The sequence below is a fragment of the Lithobates pipiens genome, unplaced genomic scaffold (genome assembly GCF_037356315.1).
Source record: "Lithobates pipiens isolate NorthernLeopardFrog02 unplaced genomic scaffold, aLitPip1_a1.2 Scaffold_1, whole genome shotgun sequence".
Taxonomy (NCBI): Eukaryota; Metazoa; Chordata; class Amphibia; order Anura; family Ranidae; genus Lithobates; species Lithobates pipiens.
Window position 1 is genome coordinate 14,698,434 of NW_027507685.1, and position 17,342 is coordinate 14,715,775.

At 41.2% G+C, this 17,342-nt stretch overlaps 1 protein-coding gene across 1 annotated transcript in view; it reads left to right on the forward strand.

Moving 5' to 3' along the window:
* GAB3 (GRB2 associated binding protein 3) overlaps positions 1 to 14,407 on the forward strand; it is a 215,323-nt gene extending 200,916 nt beyond the window's left edge. The window contains exon 10 of the mRNA XM_077478760.1: positions 1,035 to 14,407. Coding sequence (XP_077334886.1) covers positions 1,035 to 1,151 — 117 coding nt within the window. The 3' untranslated portion in view covers positions 1,152 to 14,407. The remainder of the gene's footprint in view (positions 1 to 1,034) is intronic.
* The last annotated feature ends 2,935 nt before the right edge of the window (positions 14,408 to 17,342 follow it).

Below are 17,342 nucleotides of genomic sequence, written 5' to 3' on the forward strand. Positions count from 1 at the left end.
TAGTGGTTTTGTACATATTTTTCAGACATTGTACCAGTAAAGGAAATATGAACTATTCATTATTTGTATTATGTATTCTCCTTTTGGAGGCTTTCAGTGGAGCTTTAAGTTTATTTTCACGTCTTCCTTTATGCCCTTTGCCCCATTGCAGCAAAAAACCTGGGAGCTTATGTCTCACCAACCACATTACAATATGACCATACAGTCTTTCTACATTCACCTTTTATGCCGCGTACACACGACCAGACTTTTCAACATCAAAAGTCTGACAGAATGATTCCGGCAGACTATTCGATCGTGTGTGGGCTGCTTAGACTTTAGAAATGGAACATGTTTCAAATTTTTCCGACAGAACTCCGCCGGACCCAGTTCCTACTGAGAAATCCACTCGTGTGTGTGCTAGTCTGACGGACAAAAACCAATGCGAGGGCAGCTATTGGCTACTGGCTATGAACTTCCTTATTCTAGTCTGGTCGTACGTCATCACATTCGAATCCGTCGGACTTTGGTGTGATTGTGTGTGGAGAAGTCTGTTCATTCGGAAAGTCCGTCAGAACTCTGTGAGAACTCCGTCAGAACTCCGTCGAAAGTCTGTCGGACCTAAGTCTGGTTGTGTGTACGCGGCATTAGATTTAACAAAGCTATGCAATATGAGGACATGCTTAAACTATCCAATTAGTTTGTATTCAATAGAGCAGGCCCTTGCACTAAAACAATTCTATTTTCTTCAAAGTCTGTAACCCAGAGCAAGTATACCGATAAGAATATCTTACTTTCCTGGTCTGCATACTTGTTCCAGCTCAAGCCAGAGATTCAAAAACCTACAGCGAGCAATCCTTATCTGCTAGTAAAGTGGTTTTCCTGTCCACTGAGCAGCAAAACTGAAAATAGTTCTATGGGCGTGAAAATGTTTGTGATGTTCATTAGTCAGTGGATGAAAAAATGTTTATCGCACCTGAAAATCTTTCATGTGTGTCTCTGTGCTTTGAAGATTAGTATCTAACTTTTTTTTTGTTGTTCTCTTTTAATTTAAGAAACCTTTCCTGTCTGAAGAGCAGAGAGTGGACTATGTACAAGTGGATGAGAAGAAGACACAAGCTCTGCAGAGCACCAAGCAAGAGTGGTCGGATGAGAGGCAGTCGAAGGTGTAAAAGTATTTCATCAGAGGCTTCTTATGTTTTGCACTAGATTCAGTCATTTTTATATAGCAGCTAAAATGGACATTTTTATGAAGTACAACCTGCAGGTGGAAATATAAAGCCAAGTGACAAACTGTATTTATTTCCATAAGTGATTTTTTTTTGTATATTATAGCAAGATGTGTGTATTACCATACATTGATCCAGTCTGAGCACTGCTTGTATACAGTATATACAGAATTCAGCCAGAACAGCTTGTACTGAGAGCCTCAGCGGCGCACATGACTAATTGTTTCTGTACTTTATATTTTACCAGTTGATGTTTGATAAGCCATATGGAATAAAGAGCCTTGAATATACCTAGGGCTCTGTAAACAGAAGTGTTTTAACTGTTTTGTACCAATCAGCTCTTCTTATTTTTTTTTTTTTTAACTGGCCTTTGCCCTTGTACACACGATCGGAGATTCCGACGGAATGTGTCCGATTGGAGCGTTTTGTCGGATATTCCAACTGTGTGTGGTATGCATCGGACTGTTTCGGTCGGAATATCCGTCGGACCAAATTTTCTAACTTGCCGGAAATATTTTCCGACAAAATGCTCCGATCGGACATACTCCGATCATGTGTAGAGAATTCCGATCGGACAAAGTGCCACGCATGCTCAGATCAAATTCCTACACCAAAGCTATTGGCTACTAGCCTGAACGTAGTCCCGTCGTAACGAAATAACGTCATCACGTTCTGAACGATCGGATTTTCCGACAACTTCATCCGACCGTGTGTATACAACAGTTTCGGACAAAATCCGAAGGACAAAATCCGACGGATTTGGTTGTCGGAATCTCTGACCGTGTGTACAAGGGCTAAGCCCTTGTACACACGGTCGGAGAATCCGTCGGAATGTGTCCTATCGGACCGTGTCGTCGGATAATCTGACTGTGTGTGGTATGCATCGGACTGATTCCATCGGAATATCCGTCGGACCCAATTTTCCAACATGTTGGAAATATTTCCCGACCAACTGGGCCGATCGGACATACTCCGATCATGTGTAGAGAATTCCGATCAGACAAAGTGCCACGCATGCTCAGATCAAATTCCTACACCAAAGCTATTGGCTACTAGCCTGAACGTAGTCCCGTCGTAACGAAATAACGTCATCACGCTCTGAACAATCGGATTTTCCGAAAACTTCGTCCGACCGCGTGTATGCAACAGTTTCGGACAAAATACGTCGGACAAAATCCGAAGGACAAACTCCGACGGATTTGGTTGTCGGAATCTCCGACCGTGTGTACAAGGGCTAAGAAGGGTGAAGTTGATTGGTTACTATGAGAAACAGAAACAGTTTTTGTTTGACACTTTTGATCATTAGTGATAATGTTTCAATGCTCTTCCTCCTGAGTGAACAATGATGCTTCCAATGTAAGGAGCCGTCTAATTCTCTCAGTTATTGCAGTGCACATTGGCATTTTTAGTAAAGTAGGTGCAATAATTTTCCAAAGTTTTTATACTTACTGTGGCACTGTAGTTTATGCAAAGCACCGGGTTGAACTATTTATATGTGTGTAAATGTACATATTTCCACACAAGAGTCTTTTATTACATTGTACCTCTCAAATGAATACATTTGTGCTGGCTGTGTCTGTTAAAAGGGCTTAATAGTTGTTATGGTTCAATGCCTGTAGTAGTATTATAGGGCTTCAGGGTTTCCCGACTAGTATAACTGACAGATTTCTCAGCAATCTATAGCTAGCACAAATGGGGCATACTTGAGATCTTGGTTGGCATGTTCCTCTAATAAGGCCTGGCCTTTTCTTATCATCCTAGGGGTTGCTCTTCATATGCTACCCCTCTTTCTGCTTGTACGAATCTTCATCACTCCAGTCTTTGCAGTGTGTGCAGGAGCATGTCTGGATGCACAAAGCAAAGGCCTAGTTTTCTGTATGGATGGGTTAAGCACTAGAGTCTGCAACTAATTGGCCTTCGTGGCTATAAGGAGAGACAATGACAGTGTCAAGGTATTTGAAGTTTTTTTTAAAGCTGAACTCCAAACACCTGAATACACGGCCAGAATATGTTTATATGAATCTTTTTAGCTGCCAAAAGATTTGGCATATTGTTTAGCCAGGCTTGTGATCCAGGCACCCCTTGCAGACAGGTCAGGTCCTGGACTACTCTATAGAATACTCTGCAGTTGAGTAAATACTGCCTCCTGCAGGACCTGTCCTGGCCAGTGATTTGCGAAGGAGCCGCTGCATGCCGAGGTCATCTCTCTGCTCCCCCCTCCCCTCTGTGAAGCATATTCACAGGTAGCACTGTGCAGAGCAATAGAGCTGCTGCTGTGCAATGGATTACAAGACAAATTCATGCCCTTATGTTAGTTCTTTGTAAAAAATGTATTCAGCGATTTTTAAATGAATTCATAAATGGTTTTAATTGTGTTTGGATAGGTGGCTAGAGTTCAGCTTTAACAGTGATCCTATTATTCTGTACAATCAAAAAAAAACGTTGTCAGTGTATCATATTTTTCATTGGAGGGTGACCTCATGTGCATAGCATATTTTCTATATCGGGAAGAAATATTAAATCTGTGCATTTAAGTTTGGTACCTTGTATATCTTTTATAAGGATAGGGACCCATTTTTACATAATAATTTACAGTAGTGCCTTTATTCGGCATTCTCAGTTATGCTTTACAGCACCCCAAAAATGCTCCATATAGTGCATAGCTCATATGGCTCCTCTTGTAAAAAAGTATATTATAAAATCTCCATGAAGAATTGGCAATGACCTTGGCCACTAGGTGGCACTGTAGATATCACAGTATTAAGAGAATATTAGCTTTTACTTTATTGAAACGAAAACTCAATATGGCGGCTTCCATATTTGTATCTCTGAAGGCAAATGAATGTGGTTGATTTGAACTTTCTGTTATGTTTTTATTGTTATTAATAATTAATACTGCTTTCCTTAAAAAGGAGAATTCACTATGAATACATACTTATGGTCCACAGAGTGCTGAATTTCTGTATGCTGCCATTTAATTGAACTAAAAAAAGCAACATAATGCAGTATCCCATAGCAACCAATAAGCAATCATATCTTTGTTCTGACTGCTCTAAAGCTACCAACACAAATGAGCAGTTCATCAGCTGATCCATGGTTCATTCAGATACTGGTGACATGGACATACCAGAGGGCTTCACCAGTACAAGTCATCCAGCAGTGCCATACACAGGTTACATTAGCACAACACGTACCTGTCGTTGGAAAACTTTGCAGGAAAGCATAGTTATATAATAACAACATGAAGGTATAAATCAAATCAGTCTTTTTTGTTTTTTTTTATTATAAAAGCAGAGTCAACTGTGCTATTTATCATCGCTATTTCTGCAGTTGCGTCAGCTCCATACACCAGTGTCAGGTTTTAGGCCTGTGCCTCCAGCTTTTCCAGAAAGATGTGTAGATGCACGTGTTGCAGATCAACCTTTCTCAACCGGGGTTCAGTGGAAGCCTAGGGTTCCTCCAGAGGTTGCTGGGGGTTACTTGAGCAGTAAGCAACTTCTGCCTCTAATGCCGCGTACACACGATCGAATTGTCCGGTGTACTTCACCGTAATTCACCGGACAATTCGATCGTGTGTGGGCTTCAGCGGACTTTCTTAGCGTAAAGTCCGGCGGACTTAGAAAGTATTTTTGCAGTCCAATCTTTCAGCCGGACTTGGGTTTCAGCGGACAATACGTTCGTCAGTGTGCTAGTCCGGCGGACTAAGAATGACGCATGCTCAGAAGCAAGTACAAAAAGGAAGCTATTGGCTACTGGCTATTGAACTTCCTTTTTCTAGTCCCGTCGTACGTGCTGTACGTCATTGCGCTAGCAAACGCCGGACTTTCTGTGTGTCCGTGTGTGGCCAAGTCTGTTCGGTAGAAAGTCCGCCGGACTATCCGCCGGATTGTTTGCCGGACTAAGTACGCCGGACAATTCGATTGTGTGTACGCGGCATAAGATAATAAATAACAGACACCTATTGTCTTTTTAGCTATCTGCAAGGGGGACATTCTTCAAGGTGACCACAAATGTAATGACTGGTACAAATAGTATGTTTGTTACGAGAGAAAAAAATTAGCAGCTTGTACTATTTGATGTTAGTACGGTGATCTTTCCACTGTGCAATTTTGCTCTGACAGGGGGACCCCCCCCGCCAGAACACACCGGTCAGCACTTGCAACCCAACCATTGGCTGAGAGTGCTGATCAGATGATCAGATACCACTTGGCTGCTGCTTTTCCAGGTCATGAGATTGGCTTCTGTCAAACAAGGATCTGTACATACAGGCCGAATGTCAGACGGTATCTACTGTACGGGCTGATTTTGGACAATATTCGGCCAGTGTGTACGGTGCTTTCGTCAAATTTGTCCCAGTGACAGTCACGCTGATGTACTGTGAGCTGTAGACACAATAATTATTAGCAGGGCTTTTCTGAGACCTGGAAAGTTTTTCTCAAGGGTTCCTCGATGTTGAGAAGGTTGCGAAAAGCTGCTGTAGATCATAACACAGTCAGAACTGGTCAATGGACTTTTTCTTTAGGCAACCATTTGTGAAGGTTTGTTTTGCACACTTCGAGTGCCAACAGCCCAGCAATTCCTCAGATCTACTGACTGTCACTGATCAGGCAAACTATTTTTTTTTTTTTTGCTCTTGGCTACTGCACTGTTGGTTATGATCACTGTTCTTTGTACTACTGCCTTATTGACTAAGTCTACATTTGTGGATTTTAGTAGTTATTACTTTAGAGCCCAAATGTATTTTATTTGCTCATCAAGAAAATGTTTCTTGAATGTTTTTAATTGTTTTAGTTGGGATTTTTTTATTGGTATAATGACTACATTAATCCTGTGGTTTGTTTAAAGCAGTTTTATTTTGACAAAAATTACATAGCTTATGATTCACTCCTTTTTTTCTTTATTGGGCAGTTACATTAATGAATAACTTGTATTTAAAGAGGGATTCCACCTAAAAAAAAAAATATTAAAAGCCAGCAGCTATAAATACTACAGCTGCTGACTTTTAATAAATGGACACTCACCTGTCCCGGGTTCCAGCGATGCCGGCAGCCGAGGCCGATCGATCGCTCGGCTCTCGGCTGCTGCCGCCACCATTCTAGGTGAGGGAATCAGGAAGTGAAGCGAATCGGCTTCACTTCCCGGTTCCCTACTGCGCATGCGCGTGTCGCGCAGCGCAATAGGAATTGTCCGCGCTGTCTCTGAGACCCGTGTGTGTCCCAGCAGACAGCGCGGCAGGACAGGAAATGACATAGACTCCCATGGGAGTCTATGCCCGGAAGTGGGTGTAAATACCTGTCTTTGACAGGTATCTCCACCCCCCTCCCCCCTGTAAGGTGCCAATTGTGACACCGGAGGGGGGGAGGGTTCTGAACAGCGGAAGTTCCACTTTAGGGTGGAACCCCGCTTTAAATGCATTTTGTTTCATGGGCTTGGTCCTAAACTCACATGAGAGGTGTAAGCTTCCAACTGTGGCTGGTGTATTAGTAGACAATTGATAAATAATGTTAAGAGAATGGAGGTAGGTTATTTGCAATTATAGTAATTGGTTTTGCTGTGTATCCCCAGGGCTGCGGGCATTCACAGACAGATATCCCAGGTACATATAACAATGTACCACAGAAAGAGCCTGGGGTGTGACAAGTGCACTTATTCTTTAAGACCCTTATTGTAATGAATAGGAAAGTGTGATATACTGAAAACTGCATGAAAAATGAAAAAAAAACTTCTCTTCATAGTGAGGTTCAGTGAAAACTTTGCAAGCTGTTATGGTACTTAAAGTGGTAATAAACCATCAGCGTTTTTAGCTTAAAGTGGTTGTAAACCCCATTCATGAAATTTGACCTAGGCACGTATATCTTTATGTATCTCTTTCCAAAGCTCTAAGTGCTGTGTCTTTCTGTCACTTCATTGCTCTGTTATTAGCAGAGTCACTTCTGCCAAGTTCTCCAACACACAAGATAACAGTAGTTGGAAATTTGTGTCGGGGAGGGAGCTTAGAGGTAGATAAGCAGAGAGCTTGTCTACTCACACTACAGTTCTGCATGCTCCTTCATTCCTCTGCCTATGTGGAGGGGGTTTGTGTGCCTTTCCTCCAATCAGCTCTCACAAAGTGTAAGCCCAGACTCCCCTCCCACTGCTGAAAGAGGAAGAAATATTTCTAACAAGATCTGCACTTTCCAAAGAGTGTAGAAAGAGAAAGACAGCAGATATACAAGTAAAATTTATGTAGGAAGATATGTTTCATCTGTGTATCACCTGAGTCTATTCACTTCACTGGGTATAGGAGAGTGTTTACAACCACTTTAACATATTCCCCAATAAATTTTTTTTTTTTTTAAATATCTTCCCAGCACTTGCAGTTACAACTTTGAATGCTGCTGGTTCCTGCTTCCTCTGTGCTGTTTAACCAAACTTCCGGTCTTCACAAGAAAGGGCTAACATTGGATAGTACAGGCCTCAGTCAGTATTTTAGATAGAAGAAGGGGGGGGGAGCAGGGGAATTCCTTGCCATCCTAGGCTACAAGGTTATGTGTTTCAATTGATGCACACAGTGTAGGGAGACACATCTCTAGTCTCTGCATGCAAGAGTGGCTCCATCAAATACTTCAAGAGAAAGGAGCCACCCTGAAACAGGAAGCCTGGGGCAGCGGCCATGGCACCAGCTAAAACAGGAACATAAGCAATAATTAAAGACTAAAAAGCTGCATACTGAGTAAGTGATTACATCAGTGCTTAAAATCTGAGGTTTAATATCACTTTAATAAAATACATCAATTTTCAAAGCACTGGCAGTACTATTAGAACAGAGCATTATCACTGACCAGCACTTTATACCGTAAAAAAGTAACAATGCACAGACCTATTTTTTTTTTTGTTCCACATTAGTTTTATACAAAGGTCATACAAATGAACAAACAGAATATATCTTTCAACCAGTATATAGTACACGGGTGTACATTTGGTAACAAGAGTCATGAGAACATACAGGTAGACATAGGGGCATTTAAACAGGACAAGTATGCAATGGCCTGGGATCATCCCGGATAATTACATTCCAAAACCCATTAACCCACCTAGCACAGCAGATTTTTTATTCCTATTATCAGTCCTTGTTTAAAATGAAATCCTTCTTCCTAGTTATGCTGTATTGTAAAAACACACAACATTATGCAACCGTGTCACTCAAACACTTAACTGATTGATTGAATATGTCTCATATCTAGAGAATGTTATGTTGAATTTTGTCCCAATAATGCTGTCTGGTTACATTCCAACCTCCAGCATTACATTCACAGTGTCTCCTCTACACTGTCTGCACCTCTTAGTAAAAGGATTTGTATAGATGTGGAATTAGGAGAGCCCTGGAATGAGGAGCCCTTTTGAATTTCAGTTTGGCAAAACCCCAACAGAGAGTACACTGCCAGTCCTCTCTGTTGGGGCTGGTGTGTTGGCTTGTCATACATCTCTTGGCATGGTGGAAAGCCGTAGCTTCTCTAAAGGCTATGTTCACCTTTTGTAAAAAATAAATAAATGCACATAATTTTGCATGTAAAAAAATGTGCATTTATTATTTTATTTACCATGCAGCCTATAAAGCATTGCACCTGCGATTAGTGGATTGCAGGTGCAATGTCAGGCTTCTGCAGACACACCTGGCAGAGGTGTGAATATAGCCTTAGGAGTTAGTTCTTTTTAGTTGCATTCGTCAGAAAGTTAATACATGTAGATACTCCTTTTCCTGACTACCCTATACAGCATTTAACCCAAAGTCATGGTTCAGCCTCTTTAAAGAGTTAAAGGATTCGTATAAATATGAACCCCCCCCCCCCCCCCAACAATCACCATCCTCCTGAACTTGCATTACTCTTCTTTTTACCTTGCAAAAATAGCTTATAGCATTTCCTGTGACATTATTTCCAGTTATAAAATCCATGCAGGGTGGGAGAAGGGATCAGCAGAGCGCTGTAGGTTAGTTACTTTTCATGTAGGTAACCCACCACCAAACTACTACATCTCCCAGCAGCCCTTTCCCTAAACACTGTGTGTGGTCAGGCTCTAGGGCAGTGATGGCGAGCCTTGGCACCCCAGATATTTTGGAACTACATTTCCCATGATGCTCTGGCACTCTGCAGTGTAGTTGAGCATCATTGGAAATGTAGTTCCAAAACATCTGGAGTGCCAAGACTCGCTATCACTGATCTAGGGAGCCAAGGCAGCAGCATTATATTGCTTGAAAAAAAAAAATCAGTGTATGCATGTGAAGAGGTATAAGAAGAGATAGGGTTAAGTAGTGTTCTGTAATCCAGCAGGGAACAAATTAAGGCAGGGCTGACAAAACAAAGTGGGAATTAATTGCAGAAGAGGCTGTGTTTTCAGCCTACCACAGAAAGTGAGCCCACTGGATTTTTTTTTTATGATATGTTCTTATATCCCTCAAGAGCTTTAATGGTAAGATTTCTGCAATTAGGTTTCCAGGCCTGAACCCCCTACAGTAGCCATTATGAGGGCATCCCAATCTGCATGTTGGAGTTCTCATATATGCTATATTATGGAGTCCTAAACTATGAAATGTAAATTATCACAACCAAAATTCTTATGAAATACAAGATGCCAAGATGTCACTCATTCCAACTTTAGCTATAAATGAAATATTAAAATTGGGTGGTCTGACCCTTTAAAGAGACCCTTTTACCTTGCCTACTCAGGGTAAAGTGACTGGGTTTCATAGTTTCATAGTAGGTAAGGTTGAATAAAGACAATAGTCCATCCAGTTTAATCTGTATAGGTGTATGTTAATAATCCTTTCCCATATCCCTGTATGTTATGTTCACTTATATGCCCATCCAAGAGACTTTTTTAAAATATCAATACTCCCCACTGACACCACCTATTGTGGAAGAGAGTTTCACATCCTTATTGCCCTGACAGTGAAAAAAAACCCTACGCAGCTTAAGGTTAAACCGCTTTTCCTTCAATCTCATTGTGTCTTTTTAAAGCCCCAACAAACTATTCTTATCCTTACAATGTTCCCCTTCTGATCCTTCCTCCGTCACAGCCGCCTCAAAATACCAAGTGTTAGCTGATGTCAGAGCTTATAGGGAGGGATGATGTCTTCCTCTCTGCCATGTCACAGTGCACAGGCCTACTGATTGACCTGAGCGATGCATTATGGGGGAAGGCCACATGCTCTCCTCCCCATATCCTAAAGTACACAGTATTTTGTAGCAGCTGCAAATAAGCAAGGAATAAATGTGAATATCACAGTAAAAGCATGGACTTGAAAGTCACTGTCACTTTGCCCTGAATGGGCAAAGTGGTAGGGTCTTCTTAATAGTTACTTTAAGGCCGCGTACACACGGGCGGATTGTCTGTCCAACTTAGTCGGACTTTTTCAGCGGACTGTCTGACGAACAAAGTCTTACGGAATTTCCGAAATTTTGTCCGTTCAAACTTGGTTTTGTCCGTCCAAACTTGGTTTCAGCGGACAGTCCGCTCGTGTGTAGGCAAGTTGGACGAACTAAGTATGGCGCATGCTCAGAAAGGATTTACACGGCTGAAGGTTGCATTGCAGTGTATAGGACGTCGTTTTTCTAGTCCCGTCGTACGTGCTGTACACGTCATCACGCACGCTTTCAGCGGACTATCTGCTCATCGTGTGTGGTCCGTTCATGCAAATTTTGAACGGACTGTCTGTCGGATTGTCTGACGAACTTAGTTGGCCAGACAATCCGCCCGTGTGCACGCGGCCTAAGAGTTAAAGCTGAACTAAACCCACTGATTTAGCCAGTTCAAAGCATCCTGTGAATAATAATTAACACAGTTGCCTTTGCTTTCAACCGAACTGTCAAGCCAAAGTCAAATGGCTGATGTCAATGCTGATCACATGTGCAGCACCATGACAACTGAAGATCAAACAGAAGCTTAAGATGGCCGCTTCCTGTCTGTTAAGGATACGAGGGTTTCGTTTCACTTTAATGTGGCTTTGGAAAAGGAATCAGTGTTTACAATTTTCAGTTATTTTAACATTATTTGCATATATTTTTGTTTGTGTTTGTTGTAGTTCTCTTATTTAAAGGTGCTCAGGCTTATTTATTGCAACAATGCAAACAGTATTGAGGATTTCCAGCACAGATGATTTAGTATACTTAGTTCTCTTAGCCCTTGTACACACGGTCGGACATTCCGACAACAAAATCCGTCGGATTTTGTCCGACGGATTTTGTTCGAAACTGGTGTTGCATACACACGGTCAGACAAAGCTGTCGGAAAATCCGATCGTTTGGAACGCAATGACGTTATTTAGTGACGACGGGACTACGTTCAGGCTAGTAGCCAATAGCTTTGGTCTAGGAATTTGATCTGAGCATGCGTGGCACTTTGTCCGATCGTAATTCTCTACAAACTATCGGACAAAGTCCGATCGGATCATGTTGTCGGAAAATTTTTATATCTAGCTCTCAAACTTTGTTGGTCGGACATTCCGACGGAAAAAGTCAGATGAAGCCCACACACGGTCGGATTATCCGACAAGAAGGTCCAATCGGACATTTTCCGTCGGAATGTCCGACCGCGTGTACAAGGGCTAAGTTTGCCATCATCATAACTCCTTACACTCTGTTACAAAATTATCTCGCTGTCAGTTTTTCAATGTGAATGTTTGTAAACCTTTAAATAATCAATTATTTGCAAAGTAAAGCAATTTAACCTGACTATACAGGCAAAATTGTCAATGCTTTGGTTTACTTGTTATATAATATCCTAAATAACACTGTAAGAGATCTGGAAGACTATGATAAGCTATGAGAGATGTTTTGCCTTTATATGTAACTTTTTTTTCATAGTGGTTTTTAACGGTCAGAATTTCACTATGTCTCTTGCTGCAATAAATGAGCAATACTACTATAGATCCATGGGGCAGGATGTATGAAAGCTGTAATGTTGCAAAGACCATTTGCATAAAAACTGTTTAAAATCTCTACTCTTACATCATCTACCCCTACTAGTAAATAAGAAGCTGACTTTTAAGGGAAGCCTGCCACCTTCTGCGTTACAGAGAAAAAGCAGCACAACTTTAAATAACAGCATAGCCTTATTGCAATAGTCTGACCACAACAGATGCAGGAACATCAGTAGCATTCCTATGGCCATTGGTAGGTCAGGCCAAACTTTAATACTGCCCCCCTCTGCAAGAACCCCTCAAACCCAGCCATAAGCATAGCACCTTCTGATCATGGCAGATGTTGCGGGTTTTAAAATTGGTAAACTATACATATATTCATATTTTGCAAACTAGTGGGAGCTAGCTGGAGGCCATGAGACAAGGTGAGAATGAGGATTTATGAGTCCCTGACAGGGGACTCTTATGGCAGGACCAGCTATCTATGAGGAACATGTTTGACAACTTTCCATGTGCTTTAGAGATGATGATAAGAATTAGTACAGCATTGTAATATTACAAAAAAAAAAACAACAAAAGAGAGAGGGCACCGAACTTGTGCATTACCACCAACATAACCATTTTATTTTGAAAAGTTAAAGGGATTGTAAAGTTAATTATTTTTATTTTTTTAAATAACAAACATGTTATACTTACCTCCACTGTGCAGCTCGTTTTGCACAGAGTGGCCCCGAACCTGCTCTTCTGGGGTCCCTCGGCGGCTGTCTCTGCTTCCTCCCGCAGGTACTTCTCACGTTCATGCGAGCTCCCTCGCATGGTGAGAAGCACCTGCGGGCGCGCTCCAGTGATACAGCCGGCGGCTATAGTCACTCGCTGTATCACACGGCCCCGCCCCCCAGCGTTCCGCGTCAGTGGATGTGATTGACAGCAGCCCGAGCCAATGGCTGCGCTGCTTTCCATCCATCCACTCCAGCCAATCAGCGGCCAGGCTGAGTGGCGAAGAAGGACGGCGGGGGCGAGCGCGGGATTTTCGAGGGGTGAGGTAAGTAAAACGGGGGGGGGGGGGGAGGCCCGGGGCGCAGGCACTGTCAGATGTTTTTTCACCTTAATGCATAGATGCATTAAGGTGAAAAAACATTTACCTTTACAACCCCTTTAAAAGTGATCTACTTAAAAATGCATAACAAGTGTGGGCATATAAAAGGATGTAGACGGGACAGCCTCTGGGTCCACAGTGCTCAGCCAGTGGTGTGTGAAGTTCTTGTAGCATCCAAAGGCTTACGTGTTTTTGAGGGCCTCTTCCTCAGAGCCAAGAGCTAAGGCAAAGATAACATCAACTTACACCCCAGTTTCATATATATATATATATATATATATATATATATATATATATATATATATATATATATATATACTGTACATCTGAAATACTTCATCCACCTGGACTTTTTCCAAGACTCACTTTCCGTGTGAGAATTAAATGGTTGAAAACTATATTTTGGAGGGATGAATCACTTTTGTTTTACTCCCAAAAATACATAAATATTTTACCCTATGTGTCTGAACTTCCTCACAAATTATAAAACAATGCTATTATTGGAGGCAGGATAAGATATCATTTACATTGGAAGGCTCACATTGAATACTGTGCATTACCTAAGCTGCAGAGGGTCTTGTGACTCTTCTCTGTGTTTTACACATACCCGCTCCAAATTGATTTTCTAGTTGCACGGTTGGAAATAATCTAAAATTGACTATTTCTGGCCTTATAAGGAGAAGAAGAAAAACTTTAATAAGTGTTTTTTTTTTTTTTTTTTATTTGGTGTGTATATAGGTAAACAATAGAGCCTTTCCGTAACAGGATAGTTATTCATTTTTCAAAATGGATTTCTCCCTGAACCAGCAACAGATTGCTCAGACATGTGGAAAAACCACTCTCCATTCCTAACATGCTTTGCACTCAACAAATGTTCTGCTGACAATTTGTGACTATTAATAGCAATAAAAAAAAAAATCCTATTAATAGATGACATACGTTTCATCTCAGAATGTTGCCTATATCAGAATACTCTAGAAAATGGATGTCGGAGCGTGCTAAATCTATTCCCTAGATCATGCTTGAAACAACAAAAAATTGTGCTAATGGTTGAAAAAAGAGCAAAAACTGCTAGCACACCAATGCTAACAATATCAACCTAAAGTTAAATAGTGATGTGTTAATTACAGGAAATATAAATAATCAAAAATAAGTATGAATAAATTGTCTACACTGTATAAAAAAGAAAAAAAAAAAAACAAGAAAGGTATGGCAATATCCACATAGCAGAAGTCAATGAGAAATCCAAATATTGCCATGAATATCAAACTTGTGCAAAAATAAAATGTAAAGATAGTGAAAAGAGGTATAAAACAACACCAAATATGTGCTCCTTCGCCAGTGCCACACTCATAGGCTTAACACAAGAATATGACCCTCTAATTAGTAAACAGTAAGTGAGGTATCGCCACTTCCATCCACAATACACCTTCACCTCCGATTCAAAGAAGTAACCTTGGGAAGACAAGAGAGAGATGCTCCACATACAGTGCCTTGTAAAAGTATTCACCACCTTGGCTTTTTACCTAGTTTGTTACATTACAGCCTTTAGTTCAATGTTTTTTTTAATCAGGATTCTATGTGATGATTCAGTTGGTGAAGTAAAATTGGCAAAATATATACATAAAACTTTTTTTCAGAAATAAAAAACTGATAATTGGCATGTGCATATCTATTCACTCCCTTTGTTATGAAGCCTGCAACACCTAAGCAAGAGGCACCACTAACCAAACACTGCCATGAAGACCAAATAACTCTCCAAACGGGTAAGGGACAATGTTGTTGAGAAGTACAAGTCAGGGTTAGGTTATAAAAAAAAAATCAAATCTTTGATGATCCCTAGGAGCACCATCAAATCTATCATAACCAAATGGAAAGAACATGGCACAACAGCAAACTTGCCAAGAGAGAGGACGCACACCAAAACTCATGGACCGGGCAAGGAGGGCATTAATCAGACAGGCAACACAGAGACCTAAGGTAACCCTGGAGGAGCTGCAGAGTTACCCAGCAGAGACTGGAGTATTTGTAAATAGGATGACAATAAGCCGTACTCTCCATAGAGTTGGGCTTTATGGCAGAGTGGCCAGAAGAAAGCAATTACTTTCAGCAAAAAACAAAATGACACATTTTGAGTTTATGAAAAGGCATATGGGAGACTCCCAAAATGTATGGAGGAAGGTGCTCTGGTCCAATGAGGCTAAAATTTAACTTTTTGGCCATCAAAGAAAATGCTATGTCTGGCGCAAACCCAACACATCACACCACCCAAGGAACACCATCCCAGCAGTCGGGACTGGGAAACTGGTCAGAGTTGAGGGAAAGATGGATGGTGCTAAATAGAGGGATATTCTTGAGCAAAACCTGTACCACTTTGTGTGTGATTTGAGGCTAGGACAGAGGTTCACCTTCCAGCAGGACAATAACCCCAAACACATTGCTAAAGCAACACTTGAGTTGTTTAAGGAGAAACATGTAAATGTGTTGGAATGGCCTAGTCAAAGCCCAGACCTCAACCCAATAGAAAATTTGTGATCAGACTTAAAGATTGCTGTTTACAAGCGCAAACCATCCAACTTGAAGGAGCTGGAGCAGTTTTGGGAGGAATGGGCAAAAATCCCAGTGGTAAGATGTGCAAGCTCATAGAGACTTATCCAAAGCAACTTGGCGCTGTGATAGCCCGCAAAAGGTGTCTCTACAAAGTATTGACTTTAGGGGGGTGAATAGTTATGCACATTGACTTTTTCTGTTATTTTGTTTAATTTGTTGTTGGCGTCACAATAATAAAAAAAAATCTTCAAAGTTGTGGGTATGTTCTGTACATTAAATGATGCAAATCCTCAAACAATCCAAGTTAATTCCAGGTTGTGAGGCAACAAAACACGAAAAATGCCAAGGGGGGTGAATACTTTTGCAAGGCACTGTAGTGTAAAACTCTTAAAATGTATTCAAATCAATATAGCTATTCAAATAAAGTAAAACAAAACAACATTTTAAAACCCCTTGAGTTCAAGGATAATGCGAAGATCGCTTCCTCATTCTCCAATGTGTGATGACCTGCTCTGACAAAGGGCTATTATAAAGGCTATAGCAGAACTTTGTCTGGGTAAAATAATATCTGTAAGTTATAACCTTTCTGCCAGGGTGTTTACTTGGCTTATTCATGCAAATTTTATTATGGGGTTGCTAGTTTATTCCAGAGTAGGAGCCCAGTACAATAGATGCAATTTAATTATCTCTACTAAAAAAATGTCCCCCATAGTCTGAATGTATAGTGCAGTTGGCATTGGCTATTGTTATGCTTTCCATAATTTAATCATGGGTAAAGCTCTATAGGGAATTCCTGTATGGCATCTTTATGCATCTTTATGCTTATTCCCCTTAACATTTCTGCTACATTTTTTCAGCATATATTTAAGGTACTCATTGATGTGTTTAAAGTGGAAATCAATCCTCCTATCGTTTTCAGCCAAGGAAGCTGCCATCTTGTCTCTGTTTAATCTTCAACTGCTATGATGCTGCACATGTGATCAGTTATGACACCAGCCATTGGATGGTTTAACAGTTCGGTTGAGAGCACAGCCAATGTGACAGTTACATTCCCAGCACGTGTCGGGAATGTAACAGTTTTTTGAATCTGTTAAATGGATGGGTTTACTTCTGCTTTAAGCACAAGTGTTTTTTTGCTCAATGGCTTTTCTCTTTACTCTTTTTGTGCTTTTTTTTTAAAGTTGAATCATCATTCTCAAAGATTAAGAGAAGTTGAAAATATTACATGATGTCCCATTAATAATCTATTTTTGCTCCACTACTGTTGTCATGGTTAGCATGAGCTTCACCATGGTTTCCTTTTTTTTTTACTTCAGGTATTACATGCCCCATTAAAGCGGAGGTCCACCCTAAAGTGGACCTTCCGCTCATTGGAATCCTCCCCCCCTCCGGCGCCACAATTGGCACCTTTCAGGGGGGAGGGGTTGCAGGTACCTGTACAGTACAGGTATCTGCACCCACTTCCGGGATAGCTCTCTGCGGAAAGGGGCGTAGATCTACGCCCCTTTCCGAAAGTCCCCCGCTTCCTGCTGGGAAACACACAGATCCCAGAGGCAGCGGGTCCATCCTCATTGCGCAGTGTGACTCGCGC